At 38.9% G+C, this 18,576-nt stretch overlaps 2 protein-coding genes across 2 annotated transcripts; both read left to right on the plus strand.

Moving 5' to 3' along the window:
* The first annotated feature begins 4,268 nt into the window (after window positions 1-4,268).
* On the plus strand, window positions 4,269-6,021 carry HOXB8 (homeobox B8). Its single transcript, XM_038385437.2, is given in 8 exon segments — window positions 4,269-4,920; window positions 4,923-5,031; window positions 5,034-5,105; window positions 5,714-5,725; window positions 5,728-5,801; window positions 5,804-5,884; window positions 5,886-5,992; window positions 5,994-6,021. Coding segments are annotated over 8 exon segments (723 nt in total). The 5' UTR covers window positions 4,269-4,680.
* A 1,157-nt stretch (window positions 6,022-7,178) lies between these two features.
* Window positions 7,179-12,636, plus strand: HOXB7 (homeobox B7). Its single transcript, XM_038385439.2, has 2 exons — window positions 7,179-8,742; window positions 11,704-12,636. Exons 1-2 carry the CDS (start codon window positions 8,343-8,345, stop codon window positions 11,955-11,957), a joined length of 654 nt encoding a protein of 217 aa, XP_038241367.1. The 5' UTR covers window positions 7,179-8,342; the 3' UTR covers window positions 11,958-12,636.
* The last annotated feature ends 5,940 nt before the right edge of the window (window positions 12,637-18,576 follow it).

Consider the following 18,576-nt stretch of genomic DNA (forward strand, 5'->3'; position numbering starts at 1 on the left):
AACTTTCAGGAGCTCCTAAATTACTACAATGACTTGGGGATGTGGGGAAACCCAACACGTAAATACTCTTCTTTCAGCCTCAATCACATACAAAGTTTTTGTTTAAGGGATTTTTTTTTTGAGGGGTGGAGGTGGGGGGGAAGGGAGTATGTTAATTTATTCTTCTTTATTCTTTTCTTGCAGATGCCGTGAAAATCCAGCACTCTGGATGCTTCCCTTTGTTCTTTCTTTCTTAGCAATTCAAGGCTGCCAGAATCCCAAGCCATAAACTCACAACAACAACAACACACCACACACATACACAGAAGTTCTGGCGAGACGTCTGGGTTGGGAAGTTCTTTATCTGTTTACAGCCCTAGCCTTCCCCTCCAGAGTAGAATGCCCAATTGTTTAGTCTCGGAATTTGAAACCAATAGTGGTTTTCAGAAGCAACCCATTTTCCCTGCTTTATTGGCTACTAACTGACTGGATGGATAGGGATAGTTTGCAGAAAACCTCTGGGGCTGCTTTACTTTTTTTATAACCACCTATCGCAAAATGTCATGAACCGTTTCCTGATTTCCATGCTTCACCCCTCCTCCCAACAAATACGTTTTTTCTCCCCCCGCCCCCCCGCCCTCCATCCCTCCACCTTTCCCCTACTCTGTTCTTTATTGGATCATCTGTTTATGTGGCTCGGGGGATTTTTTATTCGGTAATGGGCGCTAGATGGCGATGTTGCTCCATGTTAAAAATCACAGACGAGCCAGTTCCTCAGCATTAAAGCTATTTAATAACACCTTGATTTCATTAGAAACAACAAACTGGGTATTGCAGAAGACTATGAATAATCCTGAGAGATAAAACTATAGGGTTAATTATAGCTATTTTGCCGATTTTATAGGCTACATCTATTTTTTTTCCTGCGTTGTGTAAATTATATGAGATTCAAAAGAAGGTAAATCTGGAATCTGGATGCTAGCAGGATTTGGGATGAAACACGCATCTATTTTAAATGTCCATCTGAAAAAAACAGCTATTTTGTCTTCGACGCCGTTAGTTCGGTTTGTTAGACGCCAACATTTTAATTATGCTAAAATCTAAGATTTACATTTTCAGAAATGAAAAGAGATGAATTAAGATTTCGCGGGGAGGGGGGAGCGTGTTTTTTTTCCTTTTAAAAATGCTTTTACAGTATACTTCTCATTTGTTTATTTAAATTGTTTACACTCATCTACATTAAATAATGTATCAATAACACATATTTTACGGGCTATTGAAGCACTGTATATTTGTATTTTGCCCAAACGAATTCCATTACGTTGCTGATTGCTTGCTTCAACTGGCATCCATAGGTATTTAAGAAATATAGAAAGGAGCCTAACCACAGTATAAAGTAATCAAAAATAGTAAATTTACCGTGCTGAAATACTTAGGAAAGATTCCATGGTCTAGCAACAACAACGATATAAAGTTTTGTATCTGTAAATTCATTTTCATTCTGATCTTTTCCGCCTCCAAATAATGAAACAATAATTGTTAAAATATAGTCACACACATATAGGTAAGGAAGAAGCAAAACAAGGAAATACAATAATACAATTTTAATATAAGATTTCTTTTAAACTTTTGTATCAAAACATTCTCTGGATAAATACTTCTCTTCACAGATACAACAAATGTATGACTTTTCAGTATATAATTTTCTGGAACGGAATATAACAAAATTAAAAGGATACACTACTGAAAGCAATAGTTTTCCATGCAGAATCTAATATTTTGTTTACAAATCTAAAATTTAAATAGCTCTAAATTGTATTTAAATACACTAAAAACCCGAATACATATTTAAACAGAAATACTGTAAAATTAATAGAAGTCCATTTTATACACTCAATAAAAGGTAAAATAATGAAAAGTTATGGTTTCCGTAGTATGCTTTTTTCTATGTTATTTCCTAATAAATCTTTCCTCTACTGGGTATTTATAAATTATCTTCTCTCTCTCTCTCTCTCTCTCTCTCTCTCTCTCTCCTCTTTTCTTTTTCTTATAATAGAAACATTTTCCTTTCATCAGGAATCACTAGTACAGTATATGAATGATTTAAGGTCAGCGATTGATTTCTGATGCATTGATGAGTTAGTACCACATGATGACCATAAAATTCTACTGCACTTGATAGAAATGCTAACTTCTAAGAACAACTGAATTGTCTCCTTCTCTGTCTCTCTCTATACCAACGTCTGAGTTTATAAATGTTTTATTTTTATATAAATCTATACAGACACACAAGAACTAAGTTCCTTTCTGAAAATACTTTTGTCTTTTTATTTGGGTTTTTGTTTGTTTGTTGTTTGTTGCTGAAGTCATAATCCTAATTTTTCTAACAAAACACAACACACACAAAATCCTGAGATGTTTTTGCTGTTTACTCAGGTGAACCATTTCTGTCTATCTATCTATCTACTGTCTATCTATTCTCTATTACGATGAAAACAAACTGTACTCAATCGATAGTAAAATTGGTCTAGAAAAATAAAATCTTAACTTATTTTTTTAGGGGAGAAGAGATCTTAATTTGCTTCTGCAAACACTCCAACATCAATAATTACTTGAAAAGGATTTTGGAATAGGATGAAATTATCCTATGCAAAATAGAGGAAAAGAAATACAAGGATGGTTTAAAACTTTTATCTCTGATCCTAACTTCTTTCTTTCTTTCTTTCTTTCTTCTTTTCTTTCTTTCTTTCTTTCTTTCTTTCTGCTTTCTTCTTTCTTTCTTTCTTTCTTTCTTTCTTCTTCTTTCTAAATGTTTCTGTTGTCAGTTTTAATGTAGGTTTTTTAAGCAAAACAATAGAAAGAGTGACGTCTAGCACGAATATTTTAAACTTTTTCTATTAGCGTTTTGGAAGCAGATGATTGAAAATTGTCCCCCAGTTGAGGATGGGCACGAAATAATGTTTTATTCACCTTTTGTGTGTAGGTATAAGGTAGTTGGATGGAACGGCAAGCATTATGTGTAGGCAGGGCGGAAAGAAAGATACAGAAGGTCTCTTTACCTCCCATGAAGGTTGAAAGATGAAAAATTTAGCTGGAAGTATATAGGGGGTGTAAGGAGAGAGGGTGTTAGGGACACTGAGAAGAGTTTAAGTTGGGGAGGGTGTTTTGTGTAGTTATTATCTGAATATGTTACACGAAATATTTGCTGACTGCGATAAATGAATTTCAAAATCTACCCCCTGTGTGTTTATATTGTGGAAAACTGCAGTGTTGGCATGTTAGGGGTAACTTTGCTCGGTTGTTACCAAATGTCAATAAAATAGAAAGTCTTGCTATCATTCCCCCCATCCCCCCCTCTTCTTCCCAGCTTCCGTAAGCACCATGTTTCAAAAAATTAAAAGTTGAAGTTGGGGGGGAGTGGAGATGGGGGACCAGGCATCAGTTAATGTCTATAAAGGTTCTGTTTTGGATGTGATAAGCAAAACAATTCTTTAGGTTGCCATCATGCCCAGCCACATCTTTAACAAATCCTCTACGGTGGGAGGGAGGGAGGGAGGGAGGGAGGGGGAGATGGGATGAGGGGTAGCGGGGAGCCACAAAAGTCAATGTTATATATGAAAAAACTATAATCATTTTAATTCAATATTGACCCCAACATCTTGCAATAATGCTAAAGGTTCCAATCGAAACCTCTGTTTTATAGCAGTAGAGGAAGGAATCATAAAACCCTACCAGCTTTTATGTAGTGCGGTATAAATCAACAACAACATCCCTGGCTTTATTGCGTTTTTAAGTTGTTAAACAGTTTACAGCCTTTTTTGGGGCTATTACAAATGCAATTCCCTTCATGGGATAGTTAACCCTTTATCAATAATAAGTAAATTGATCATTTAAAATGTTAAATATGACTACCTCGTTGTTTTTAAAATATGTTTTAGGCTAAGAAGCTGTAGATTTGATAACTTGTATTAAAATACCAATTACATGTATAGGACCTTTTAAAACTGGTAGCAATTAAACGTGTTCTTTTACAGTTTTCCAAAGTCGACCCTGGACATTAAAAAGGCTAAAACTGCCTCGTTAAATTTTGAATATAACGATCTGCGCGCGCCTCTCTTTGATTTTTCCAGCACTCCCCAAAAATCAATCTTTCTGGGTGGTCTAGGTATTTGATGTGTGTGAGGCGAGAGATATCTCATTAATGTAGGTAGTTAAACATATTTAATCCGTATATTCACCCCACCTCTTTTCTCTCTCTCTCTCTCTCCCCCCACAGTCTCTCCCTCTCTCTCTCCCTCCCTCTCTGGCTTTTCCTTCTTTATTCCCTCACACTCTTCTTTTCACAATCATGCAGTGCAGAGTCCGTGTGGAGTAAGGAGAAGCCAATAGGATGAGGTTTTGGTAATAGATGCAAATGATCATGAAAAGACACTGCAAAATATGAAACAACTCATTTGCGCCGAAGTAAATCACTGAAAACTGTTTATGAACTGGCACCTCTTCTTGGAAATGTAAAGCGAGAACTCTATAAGTGGCGATTTTTTAAGGGGGGGGGGAGCAGGAATTCAATATCATGCAGGCTTAGAGTTTTGATTATATCCTCCTTTTATATTCCTGGAAATCACAAACTGTTGTTGCTTAGCATCTTAGCTCTTTCTGCGCTAATAGATTCCCGTGGTTTTTTTAAAAAAAATAATTAAAATGAGCTCTTATTTTGTCAATTCACTGTTCTCCAAATACAAAACCGGGGACTCTCTGCGCCCCAACTACTATGACTGTGGCTTTGCTCAGGATCTTGGAGGTTAGGACCCCACAGTTGTGTATGGACCCAGCACTGGTGGTACCTTCCAGCATCCGACCCAAATTCAGGAGTTTTACCACGGAGCATCCTCTCTCTCCAGCTCCCCTTACCAACAGAATCCTTGCGCTGTAGCATGCCATGGGGGACCCCAAGCAACTTCTATGGATACGACCCATTGCAAAGACAAAGCCTGTTCAGTGCCCGGAATCGGGACTTGGTGCAGTACACGGATTGCAAGCTAGCTTCCAGCGGCCTGGGGAAGAGGCGGAGAATTCAGAGCAGAGTCCTTCTCCTACACAGCTTTTCCCTTGGATGCGACCGCAAGGTGAGGCTGAAATAGAAAGGGCAGAGAGGAGGCATTTCCTGAACCCATAAAGTATCCCCTTTTCCACAGTTACTTTTTACTGCTTTATGGGGGTAAACTTTTGCACTTGGTAAATTGCTTTATAGTTTAATTACCCTGAAGGAGACCTTTCTTCTCCTTGTGGAGAGCTGGGCTTTCAATGTGGGGCGCTTCCCCTAAAGTTTATTGCACTTTTATAGCCTTAAAGCTCCTTCGTTTGAGGGTGTTTTTGTGTTTTGTTTTGTTCTGTTTTGGTTTTCGCCGGGGTCTAGCTATACACTGTGCTTGACTACAAAGGAGTGGGGAGCGATTTTTTTTTTTGCAAGTGAACCCATTTATGCTAGCCCCGCTCTGGGAGAGTGGGTTGTGTGATTTTTCCACCCCCACACGCTTTTCTTGAGAGTTATCCTCCCCCCCCACACCTTTGTAATATTTAGAAGAGTAGGGTCTTTCTCTGTGTTTGTTTCCTGCCTTTGCTTCTGTGTCTCCTCTCTCCTTCCCCCCCCCCACCCCTTCGCTTTCTATTCCGGAGCCTGGTTTATGTATCTTTCAACCTCCTTCTCTTCTCCCCCAACCTTGCCACCCCCCAGCAGCCGCTGGACGCAGAGGGGGAGGCAGACCTACAGCCGTTACCAAACCCTGGAGCTGGATGAAGGATTTCTCTTTAATCCGCTACCTGATCCCGTAAACGGGGATTCGAGGTGTCGCACGCCCTGGGACTGACAGAAAGGCAGGTCAAAATCTGGTTCCAGAACAGAAGGATTGAACTGGAAAAAGGAAACACACAAAGACAAGTTTCCCAGCAGCAAATGCGAGCAGGAAGAACTGGAAAAACAGAAAATGGAAAGAGACCAGGAGGTGGACGAGGAAGGACGGACAGAAGGGGGACAAGAAATAAGATTTTTTACGAACTGAGAGAGCAGCACTAAGGGTCTGAGTGGGATCTGACTCTTACATAATGGCAGTTAATGTAAGGGGGGGAGGGGAAAACAATGCATAGAAAAGAGGGGGAAAACCCTTTTATTGCTGTAAAACAATATAGCTGTAAGCACCCACTTTTCCTGATTGTCCTTTGGTACAATGAACAGTATGCAAAGAGACCGGAGGTCTTTCTAGCCTTTCGCCAGTATTAACTAGTGGTAGTGTATCGCAATAGCTTATGTAAAACATGACTGTGAATTCTCTCTCTCTCTCTCTCTCTCTCTCTCTTCTTTACTGGGGGGTTGGTTAACTCTGCTTTCAATGCTATAGGAGTTTATGTGAAATTATATTGTGCACTTTTGAATCCTCCTCCTTTTTGTTGTGGTTAACTGTATGTACTGGAGGTAGCTATTGAAACAGACATCCCGACAACATGAAACTGCCTATTTATGCTGTAGTTATCTCTCTCTCTCTCTCCCTCTCTTTTATGATTATTATTTCGTCACTTTCCTTGCTTCTGTTCTGGGGTTTTGGTTTGGGGTTTTTTGTTTTGTTTACAATTTTGTGTCTCTTCCAAAAGGCTTTTTCTTCTTCTTTTCTCTCTCTCCTTTAGTTAGCATGCGCACAGTGGAGCAAGTTGTAAAGTGATCCTTAGGTTTACTGTGAAAAAGAATGTATACTGTATACGTGAATTACTTTATGGGGGAACTAATGATATATTTTGTTGTTCTTTCATCACTTTGTTCTATTGTCTAAACCTGGAAGCGGCGGAAGAAAGTTACAATAAAGTTTACAAGCGAGAATCCCGTGACATCATTCTTTTACCCTGCTTCATTTCCTCCAGGACTACTTTGATAGAAAGGAAATAAAAGTCAATTGTGTCAGAATTGCAGACCTTGCCGTCAAAGGAGTGCTTACCCTTTAGCGAGACTGAAGAGTTTAGGTTGCTATTAAGACTGGAGGAGGCAGTGGCTGAATTGGCTCGCAGGGTTTTTCTTCTTTGGAAGTGCGTGGGGCGGGGGGGGGGGATGGATTGTTTTGTTGTTGTTTGTTAACAGTTCATATGTGTTGACAGATTAGGTGGCTGTGTGGAAATCCTTCCTCAAGGTAAATTTTTCTTTCATTGCTTACTCCCAGTTTCCCCAAGATGAATCCCAATCACTCAGAAATGAATCTCTTCCCCCCCCGCATCCCCTAATCTGTTTGCAGAATTGTCAGTTGTGCAATTGAGTGGCTGACATGCTAACCCTTCCTGCTTTGCCTGATATCTTCCACCATGGAACTACTGAAGTGTGTATGCGTGAGGTTTATTTTCCCTTTCAACAGAACCTTGGAAAGGCGGAACAGCGAAAATCTGAGATGCAGATCAATCATTACCCTCTCATTTCCCAGTAAGGCTTTGATTTAAAAACGAGAAGGGGAGAGAGAGAGAGAGAGACAGGTTACTTTTTGGAAGATCTCTCTGCTTCCCCAGCAGAAAGCTAAGCAGCCAGCTGGTAACGCTTTACTTATAGTTGTAATTGGCTGCCCTAGAACCGCTGACAAGCTAAACAAGGGATCTGTATAGTCCTTATTTTTCGCAACAAGGAAAGCAAATGCCAGCTCAATGCGCAGCTCAACGCCTGTGGCACGAGAATGAATTAAATATACAGCCGAATAGCTCTTTTTTTTTTTTTTTTTTTTACAAAAACCCTAAAGTATTAGGTATCAATGAGGCATTTGTCTTTTCAGGGCTACAGATAAGGGGGTGGGGGGAAGGGTGTACAGGCTCCTGAAAAACTATGAAAAAGACAGTGGAAATCTTATGGAGCGAAAGAAGGAATTTTAGACAGAATCAATAAAGGAATAAAGAGAGCCCCGTTCATTTATTTCTCCCAGCAAAGAGAGAGAGAGAGAGAGAGAGATGCTGTTTTATAACCAGTGTTTCTATTTTTCCTTTCCCCCCCCTTCTTCGTCTCAGTTGAAAACTGATTACAGGTTGCTTATCGACTCCAGCACAATTCCGCCCCATCTCGCATAGATCTTGGAGGGTTTATATCACATCCATTATTTATCATATTTTATAAATCCAGCCATACCCCAGTTCTTTTTTTTTTTCTTCTCCACATTACCAGGAGCCAGTGGGGAAGCTGGCTGCTGATTGGAGCGGGCAAAATCACGTGCCCCGGAGTCACATGGTCAGGGAGGAAAAAGGGGGTCCTTTTTGGTGTAAATCTGGACTCTAATTCCGTAATATATCACGGTACCTCGTAAAACCGACACTAAAACGTCCCGGCCTACAAATCACCCGGCCAAATTATGAGTTCATTGTATTATGCGAATGCTTTATTTTCTAAATATCAAGCCGCAAGTTCAGTTTTCCCATCCGGCGTCTTTCCTGAGCAAACTTCGTGCGCTTTTGCCTCCAATACCCAACGAACGGGGTATGGATCCGGTTCCAGCGTCTCCTTTGCAGCTACCATGCCTGGGCTCTACGCCAATGGGAGTAGCATGCACCCCCAAACCTCTAGCATGTATTCCACCAGCTACGGCCTGGAAACCAGTTCTTTCAACATGCACTGTTCTCCGTTTGAGCAAAACCTCTCGATGATGTGCCCGGGAGACGCCTCCAAGCAGACTTGCAGCAAAACGGATCAGAGGGACTCAGACTTGCAAAGCGAGAGCAACTTCCGGATCTATCCCTGGATGAGGAGTACAGGTAAGTCAAAAGCCTCCTTAAAGAAAGACGCCTGGGGGGGGGGGAATGTAAATTATTTTATGGCGTGGGGGAAGGGTGGAGGGGGAAGAAGGGGAGGGGGGAATTGTCCCCAACTCCTTTTATGACGTTTCGCCGAAAAGGAAGCGCTCTTTCGCTCTCTCTCTCTGCCTTCGAGAGGGAGAGGGAGAGGACCCCCCCCCCATAAAGCCATCCTTTTAGCTTTAAATATTTATTAGAGCGGCTGGTGCTGCGTGTATGCGATGCAAAAGGCAGTTTGTCATAGTGAAGAAAGGCAAGGCTGCAAAATCATGGCCATTAGCTAATTGTCCCCATACTTAACTCTTTTTAAAAATGTTTTTGTTTGCTTGTTCCTAAAGAAACTCTGTATAGGCGGCTCGCAGGGTTGTTGTTTTTTTTTAAATTAATTAATTAATTTAATTTGCTTGCTTGTTTAAGATTGCTAGAGCGCTAATTGCCAGACCCTTAGCATAACGTCCCAGACAGCGCAATTAAGCCCTGAATGTGACCATTAATCTAATAGAAACGGCAACACATGATTCCACTTTGCTATTAAATCCCTGCTTTCAAAATTGTGAAATTTCGGAAGGGAAATAAATAAATAAATAAATAGATGCGGGTCTCGTGTAAGTAACGTAGCGGCTAGAATCACTGATTAATCAGGGTCGGCGTGTTTTTGCTTTTTCATGGCCTCTTGGAGAAGCTCTGGGTAAGGTGCTGATCAGCGGTAATGGAACTGCATTGGACTTATTAGACAAAGTACCTGGACCAGCTTCCAAAAGTTGTTGGACCCACATGATGCTGTCAGAATGATGAACAAACACTGGCCGTGGAAGTGTGGATTCTGTTTCCTCACCACAAGATAAGGGGAGAGGGACAGGATCTCATGGTGTGAAGCCGCCTACTTTGTATATGTATTTAAAATACAAATCTGTCTAAGGCACCCATCCCGGCTGGCATATGTATATTTCGTTCACAAACACGCGTCCTTTCAGCATCTTAGTGTCAATTAACATTTAATAAATATCCTTATTCATTACAAGAGATAGTGTTCTGACATACCCTTGGTTTCCCAATAAACTGAATTCATTTCAATAATTAAGAAATGCACTGGTTATAAGGCTTGAAAACGCTGGCCTGACTCTCTCTCTCTCTCTCTCTTTTGTTGAACGAAATCACTTCTAATTCTTATCTGGTCTTTCTCAGACCACTACCTAGCAAACTGAAATATTAATATCTCGTTTTCACTCTAAATGCAGGTTTTTAAAAAAGGATTGCTGCCCCCATTGAAAGCAGTGTGGAACATCTGAACTCATTTCGCTGCTACTCATAAGCTCTGGTTTTCCTATGATTTGCCAGATTGCAACTTGATAGCCTCCTGACTAATGAGTTAACTTTAAGCCAGATAGTCTGAACGTGCCTTGGTAGGAAACTTCAGGGGAGAACAAACTCTTGCCCAAGGTATGTGCCAATTGAAGGAAGCCCAATGCAGGAGCTTGAGCAAGCAAGAGTTTACCCTATACTTATTTGTGGTCAGTATTTTCCATTACCTGTTCCATAATTCATTCATTTTTACAGTTGATGTATCAAAGACCAAATATTTCTGGTTGTGAACACTTCATCTCTGCCTTTCGATTTAAGGATTCCCCACTCCTTCTTTCTAACATGTGCCACAGGATAACAACGAGGCTAGGGAGGATTTTGAAGTAGTGAGAATATGCTGGATTCCTGCGAAGACAAGCCCTCCAAGAGGCATATTTTGTGGTTTGCAGTGCCTAAAACTAAAACACTACCTGCTCCTAGAGATTCCCCCCCCCCACCTTTGCCCACTGTGTAATTGGGTTTGTGGAATTTCATCAGCGATGGAAAGATAGTATAGCAATTCCCATTCAGCAACAGTTTATGGCTCTTCCCTCAACGAATTTTACAACCCACATTCCACAGAATTGCACATTTTACTTCCTTGCCCCTTTTACAGCTAGCCTGGCCGTTTTCCTTTTCCTTTCTTTAATAACAGTCTTTTCTTCCTTACCAAAAAAAAAAAAAAAAAGTCCACTGGAATGGGCATCAACTGAATAGAAACCACAAACATCATGTTGCTGCATAATTATTTCCAATTGAATTCCAACAAATGGCAAGAAAATGTGTTCTGGTTTCATTCCAGTCCCCTTTCACAGACAACTAAATAGTTGCGGGTAATGCCGGATGACTGCCGAGTCTTTGTTTCAGCCTGTTCCCATGTAGATAAAAATATCCTCTTCAAAAACTTCTGGTTATGCAGCCCCATCTTTCTGACAGATTTTTAAAAAAATACCCCACTTTCATCTAGAGAAGTAACATTATCCATGTCAACCACTGCCTGCGCGTTGCCAGTAGACCAGAGCAATGTAATACAGAAAATATTCCGTTAAATAATTAAGACCATTGCGCATCTTACAAACAGAGCTTAATGATGACAGCTTTAACAGAGAACAAATAATTGAAATGGTATTTAGAAGAGGCTTCTATCTAGCTATGGAAAGTATTTATTAATGCATTTATTCCCTGGTTAATGGGAAATGTATTAGGTTAAAAAAATAAAAAACATGCTTTAATATGAAAGTGGTAGCAAACTTGCTGAAGTTCTCTCGCACACAAACACAATCTGAAAATAAGTAACACTCACCCCCTCCCCAGATAAGAAAAATAATTAAGTATGTGATGGAGTGTGTGTGTGTTCTATTAGAATGATATATTCTTCCAAAATAAAAGGATCGGATTCTAAGCCGATCTAAAATTGTCAGTGCTCTTTTGAGGAAACAACTGGGGATCTGCCGTTGGTGTATTAAATAGCTGTGCTATTATGGACGATATCTAGAATATGTTTAAAGAAAAAAAACAAACAAAAAAAGGCAACGCAACAACCACCCAGCGTTCATTTGATTCTAATTTATTGTTTCACAGGGACTGACAGAAAAAGAGGACGTCAGACCTACACCAGGTACCAAACCCTGGAACTGGAGAAAGAATTCCACTATAACCGCTATTTGACCAGAAGAAGACGTATCGAAATCGCTCATGCTTTGTGCCTGACAGAGAGGCAGATCAAAATCTGGTTCCAGAACAGACGCATGAAGTGGAAAAAAGAAAATAAAACTGCATGCACCAGTTCAAATAGCCAGGAAAAACCAGACGCTGAAGATGATGAAGAAGAATGAAAGGGATGGGTTTGGGTGAAGGGGACTTTAGTCCAGAAAGCTAATCCAGGAAACGTGAAACCTAAACATAAAGGACTATATATATATAAAATAAATGAAATCAAAATAAAAACAAGTCTAAGAATGGTGCATTCTGTTTCCTGATATTGAAAAAAAATACTACCTATATTACAGTCTTTTTTTTGTACAATAGAATGGATAATAATATCTACCTATTAAATGTGGCTTTAGAGTCAGATAGATACATTTTTCTATGTGGGTCTTCATACAGTACAAGTATTTGTAAATCTCCCTGTTTGTATTTCCTTGTGTACTTTTTTGGTATGAAGTAATGTGGTCGTGTTAGCACCTTTAATTAGAAAATGTGATCTGAAAGTATGAAGGGAAATTATACATAGCGTATATAGTACTCTGTACATAATATGAATTATGATGACCGCTTGTTCTGTTTGTAACCTCTGTGGTTCTTTTCTGGTTGCGATGCTGTTTTGTCTGTGTATATTTTTACCTGGACCACTTCCTTGTTCAAGTCATTAGAAAAATGAATTAATATTGTGCTGAGTAAAGCGGTGTATATCAAGGTAGAAGATTATTTAATAGCGGCGAGTTTCTTTTTCTTGGTTTGTGATTATTATTCTTCAAAATAATAATAATAAAAACACCCATCAATAGTCTAAAACTGTGTTCAGTTCATTGCACTTTTCTTATGTGTTTGCATTATTAGAATTCAGTTGTTTATTTCTGGATATAAAGAAGATATCCCTTTTAATGTCCCCTGATACGTCATCTTATTCGGACCCGATAATTTTCAGCATAACCGTCGTATTTAACATTTTAATGACATTTCTACAAATGTTAATATTTTAAAACATTTAGCGAAATAAAACTCATAGTCGGGTATAAAAAAAACAATTGCCAAGAATATGGATTTGCAGATTTCACTCTTTTCTCTTCCTCCAAATATCTTCAGAGATTATTCTACTGGGAAAAAAGACGCGAAAGGTAAAAGCAGAGAAGCAAGAAACAATTTAAAAAAACCTATTTCTATATTATATATAGATTCGTATGACTAATCTGACCCTTTCCCAAGGACACAAGATATTTTGCTATGGTTTGGGGTTTGTTGTTCCCCCCTTTCGATTGCTTTATCGTGGACTGTAAGTATTTCATTAGCACCGAATAATGTTTAACATCAAAGCACACATAAAATAAATTAAACCAATTAAACTCAGGAAAATCAACAATGCAAAACAATGGTAACTAATTTTAAGCACTTGCGAGCATCTCTCTCTCTCTCTCTTTTTCTCTTTTTAACATTTCCAGTGTACGCAATAAACGAATGTATTCTTCAAATAGGAGATGTATGCAATTCTAGAAATGTGTGTGTAATAGGAATAGGAATATAGCAGACCGCGTGGAATTAGGTGTAGCTGTTAAATGGCTTTTCTTTCTTTCTTTCTTTCTTTCTTTCTTTCTTTCTTTCTTTCTTTCTTTCTTTCTTTCTTTCTTTCTTTCTTTCTTTCTTTCTTTCTTTCTTTCTCACGGAAGCTGAAAACATTTAATAAAATATCTTTCTTTCATTTTACCCCCAATACACAACACGTGATTTCCACTTATTAATACAGAAGCGTGGGATGCCGAAATAGGAATATAAAAGCTTTTAGATAAAATAATGTAGCACATTACTAAAAAAAAAAATCACGGTGGTAGGCCACTTATTATAAGTATCGTATATTATGGCGTTTACACAGAAATCCCACTTGATCAGAGAATAAAAGAAGGTGAAAACTAAATGTTCCCTTATCAAATCCCCCCATTGTCATGTGTTTTCATATACACACTTTCCAGAGCGAAAACTGAGTTCCAGAAAATTCCTATTGCTAGTGAAAAGTGGTTTGTTGCATTGGGCCAGATCTATTGTCCCTGTGACATGTACCTCTACAGCGACGGGCATCTCTGAATTAAGGATTTTTTTTAAAATCTTTATTATGCTCAATCTATTGAAGCACATCATATCAGCGTAGTATCAAATCTTAAAGCCCGCCGGAGATTTCCACACACAAAAATTACCTAGTGTCAGGATTTCCAATTAACGTTCTGAATGCGTGGTGTGTTTGATCCTAAATACGTAGTGACACATAAATACATAAGGTTAGATCATGTTATAGATACAGAAAGCCTTTCTCTTTCAATATATTTATCTTGATCTATTTCTAAATTCTCCGACGCCCGCAGTGGTTCATTTTCTGTTTTAGCAGAAGGATTCATAATTACACAGCTAAATAAGGTTAAAATAAAACCCGCTGCTTGAACATCGCCTGTCCTTTAAAAATCTTTTTTTAGCCTTCTGTGTAAGGTGCGATTCTGGCACCTCCATTAAATCCCCCACCAGGGGAAAAAAAAAAAAAGATCTTTGCATATTCTTCTATTTTTGTTTAAAAAATAGAAGATGGCGCCTAAGAAAAAGACTGCTGGTAAAGCAGTCATGAAGAAATGCAATAAATTCCTTGTTGTTTTATGAAAATTTACAACTTTGTGATAGAACTTTATGAGTGGCTGGGTTCTGGGATTGGCCAGAGCCGGTCATGTGGACTGCTAACCGTGAACATGAACTTTTTATGATTTCCCATGTGGTTATATTGCACCATTCTTTTGGCCGCTGTACCTTGGGTCGGATCAGTGTCCTCTATAGGGCTCTTGCTTCTTTACATTGTTTTACTTTCGTGTATAAACTCGATAGGGCTAAAAGGGGGAGGAGGTAGTGGAGGGGGGTAAACACAAGACACACGCACTCTCACCCCCCAAAAGAGAGCGAGAGAGAGTTAAAAGGTTTTTTGTTTTTAATTCCTGTGTTAATTTGCCTGCTGATTTTGGAATCTCAGTAGTAATGGAGGGGAAGTGGAGAGTCTGTGCCGAGTGGACGCTGATATTTTTCAAAGAGGGAAGTTACTCCATTTTCTATGCAAATTACAGCAATGCAAGAAGCTATCACAAGTCAGAGAGACAATCGACGGCTATCAGGTTGGGACAATATTTGTCAGCTAAAAGATAAACAAACGCTACTTGCTTTAAAAAAAAACTTATACCACAGAAATGGACGTCAAAAGGTAAGGGAATAATATATGTTTCTCTTCATTTGATTTTTTTTTTTTTGCTTCGAGAAAATGCAATTATAAAACTCCCTCTCTCCTCCCCCACCCCAAGAAAGAAAGAAAGAAAGAAAGAAAGAAAGAAAGAAAGAAAGAAAGAAAGAAAGATTGATTAACAGAGACAGTAAGACAGTAATATCACCTGGATATATTGTAGTAGATATCTGACTTGGAAACAAGGCTGCTGTGGACTTCGGTGACGGTGTCTTTTAGATTCTGCCTTAAAAAAAACAACAAAAAAACAAAAACAAAAACAAAACAGCCAAACCCTATTTGGGTTGTTGCCTGGGATATATTTTATTTTTTACCCCTCCCGAGCAGAATTATCTTGCCAGTTTGCCTGTCTTCAGGCAAGCCCAGTAATTTGGTGAAGTTTGCATTGAAGCCAGTTGGGTTTTGTTTTGCTCTCCGGGGTCATTATTACGTGGGTGGTTTCTTTAAAGAGGGCAGTCCACCGCAGTCCTGTAGAATAAGGTTCTGGAAACTAGAAAACATAATAAGAATAATAGTAACTACAGGGCTGCAACGTTATGATTACATTTATTTTTAAAGTGAAAGTTCCAAATGAAAGAGGATGCTGTGAGGGAATGACGATGGGTGGGTTTCATTGCGTTCTGCAATGCTCCTGCAAATGTAACACGTCTGTGGAGCTGTAAATCCCTAAATATCGTTTATTGTTTATTTATGTCTTCCTTTTCCTCCACTTGCTACCGTGTGGTGTGAAAACATCCTTTTATTTGAATAGCTTTTCCTCTGAACGAAATGGTTGCTTTGGTTTTAAGAAAATACTTCTTCGGTGTTGCATGTCATTTTGAATGTTCCTTTTCATTACTGCAGGACTAAAAAAAAAAAAGACACATTGCTACTGTTTTCTGATGCTTTTCAAATAAGACAGTATCCGAGGTTTATGCATGGAAAGGGATATTGATTAAGGAAGGCACCCATGAGTTAACCATTAAAAATAGATGACAAGGCGACTTATATCACCCGGCTTGACTATTCCTGAATATTGTACGGGCAAGAGTAAATGATAGCAACGGTGGAAATAGCAAACAAAAATTAATTTTCAAAAGATATTTTTGAAGGAGCTGTTACGTGTTGATACATAACAGGGAAAAATAAAAGCCAACTGAAGTGCTTTTTCTTTTAAGTCCATAAATGTTATAGAATCCGTGGTTACCGCTGTTCTTTAAAAAAAAAAGGCAAATGATTATTTCATTTCATTTAAATAACATAATTCCAGAATCTATGTCTGCTGATGTTTTTAAATGCTGTGTGGGAAACCACTTGTAGAACCCAAGAGATAAATGTCACTCCAAGTAAGTCTTTTTAATCACTTTACCCCCGGCACCCTTTAATGTCTGATCGTCTATGAAATCTAAATGTTTTCGCTAGAATATAGATAAGTTGCTAATTAAGGAATTCCTGTAGTTTAAACATCACCTAGCTGTTTATTTTTAAAAACGGAAGGTCTATTTCTCTTTATGTCTTTTCTGTTACAAATTGCTTTCCAGCCCATTTTATGCGGTCTGCTGCCATCTACCGTCCAATGCAAGAAAACTTCGTTTTGCTTAAATATTTCTGGGTGATTAATATCCCTTGAAACTGGTTAACAAATTCCTTTTTCTACATTTTTGTTCGAGTAGTGGATTATAAGTGCATTGCACGTTTGCATATCTCCTGGAAATGGAACAAACGTGACCTCCCATTTGGTACAGGAACCTCAGACCGGATCCATTTTTATTCTGAGGCCTGCTACATCGCCGAGGATTTCAAGTTATATACGTTCATTATCTCTACGTTATCAATTATGTGGTACAAAACCAAAAGAGGAAAGGTTACTTCTTGACAGCAAACACAGCAAGTGAGCTTGTGAAATGAGAGCCATAATTAGATGAGGAGAAAGGAAGGCAGGAGATTTGAGCTAATTATAAAGTCAATGAACTATTTATTTGTTTGTTCGCTTTATTGTTTCGAATGATCATTTTGGAGTGGTCTGTAAAAGGTAGGTCTAGTGGTGTGCACAACACTGAGGTGATGGTTGGGGCGGGGAGCAGAGGGTGAGAGCGTAAGAGGAATCCCTTTTAAGATACAGTAGGCTTTGAAAGGACAATGCAAGCCTGTTATTTTAAAAGCTCTCTCTCTCTCTCTCTTTCTCCCTCGTTTTCTCCTACTACCACACAGTTTCCTGGCAACTGTTTATGTCTAGACTAGGGACATTCCCCTATATGAAAGTGAGATGCCCAGAGACTATGTTAAAATAAATAAAAAGTTTCTCCCTTTGACTAATAACAGCCATGATTAACTTGTTCCATTCTGTAACTGCTCACACTCTGTAGCATTCTCCAAGCAACCTACACGCTTCATGCTTTGATTTCTCTTCCACCCGTTTCTGTTCCCCTATTTTTAGTTTCCCTAGCAAGATTTCTTTCCCCTTAGCCCTCCCAGGGTTTCCTTTAGCGGAAATAAGGTAATATGGATACATTTTTACTATCCCAAGGTCCTTCCCGCAACCCCTCCTCTCACTTTTTTTTTTTGGTTAATTATTAGCTGCACTCTTTAATGGAACAATGGTAGATTATTATTGCTTCTTTTCAAAGATCCCATTAACGAGGTTATTATGCACTGCACGGGAAGTCAGGTAAATTAAACTTAAATTGCTGGAAATTAAGTTTCAAATGGTTATGTGCGGATGGAGAGAGAATTATTTTTTAAACACCTTCAGGGGTCATTGTTTTAAATATGCCAACAATGTAGAAAAAATAATCCTTATGCCGTTTTTCTAATAGGAATTTGAGTGAGGATGTATATTACAAGAGCAATCTCCTCCGCTGTTAATAGCTTTATATGTCTAAATACAGTAACAAGGCTTTTCAAATGTTGTCTTAGTGTTAGCTTGAGTTTATGGCTGCAATAAGTCCCCTGATTGGGAAGGTCCTGCTGGGTTGTCACTTCAGAAGGCTTGAGAATTCCAACTCGACACGAAGAAAAAGCGACCCGTTTTTTACTGGGACCAGCTCCACTTAACTTTCCACAAAGTTCTTAACTGGCTTAGCTTTTACACAAGCAATGCTCTGTTCTGTTTGCATTTCGAAATATTTGTGTGCGGTTTGAATCCCCTCATTTATCTGCCTCTCTCTCTGCTTTGTGGAGTTGGCATTTGCTAGCAGAAGAGCAAAAATGGAGAAAAAAGCCCAACCAGCACTCTCTAAGCTAGAGAGCTGCGAATGTACATGCTGTAAATAAGTGCCTTTAATCTTTATTTATACCCTGCCGGTCGAGTTATGTCAATCAGTAGGGAAAGATGGATTCTCAGTGCTAAATGAAACATTTTATTCCTCCTTATGTTGTCTCTAGCAACTACACCGACTAGTGGTTTCTTTTCTTTTTAATAAAACCAAAGACTTCTTAAGTAAACGAGGCCCAGTTCTGAATGAAAATATGCAAAGAAAATACGGTGGAAGAGACAG

The sequence above is a fragment of the Dermochelys coriacea genome, chromosome 27, assembly GCF_009764565.3.
Source record: "Dermochelys coriacea isolate rDerCor1 chromosome 27, rDerCor1.pri.v4, whole genome shotgun sequence".
In the NCBI taxonomy this organism is placed as follows: domain Eukaryota; kingdom Metazoa; phylum Chordata; order Testudines; family Dermochelyidae; genus Dermochelys; species Dermochelys coriacea.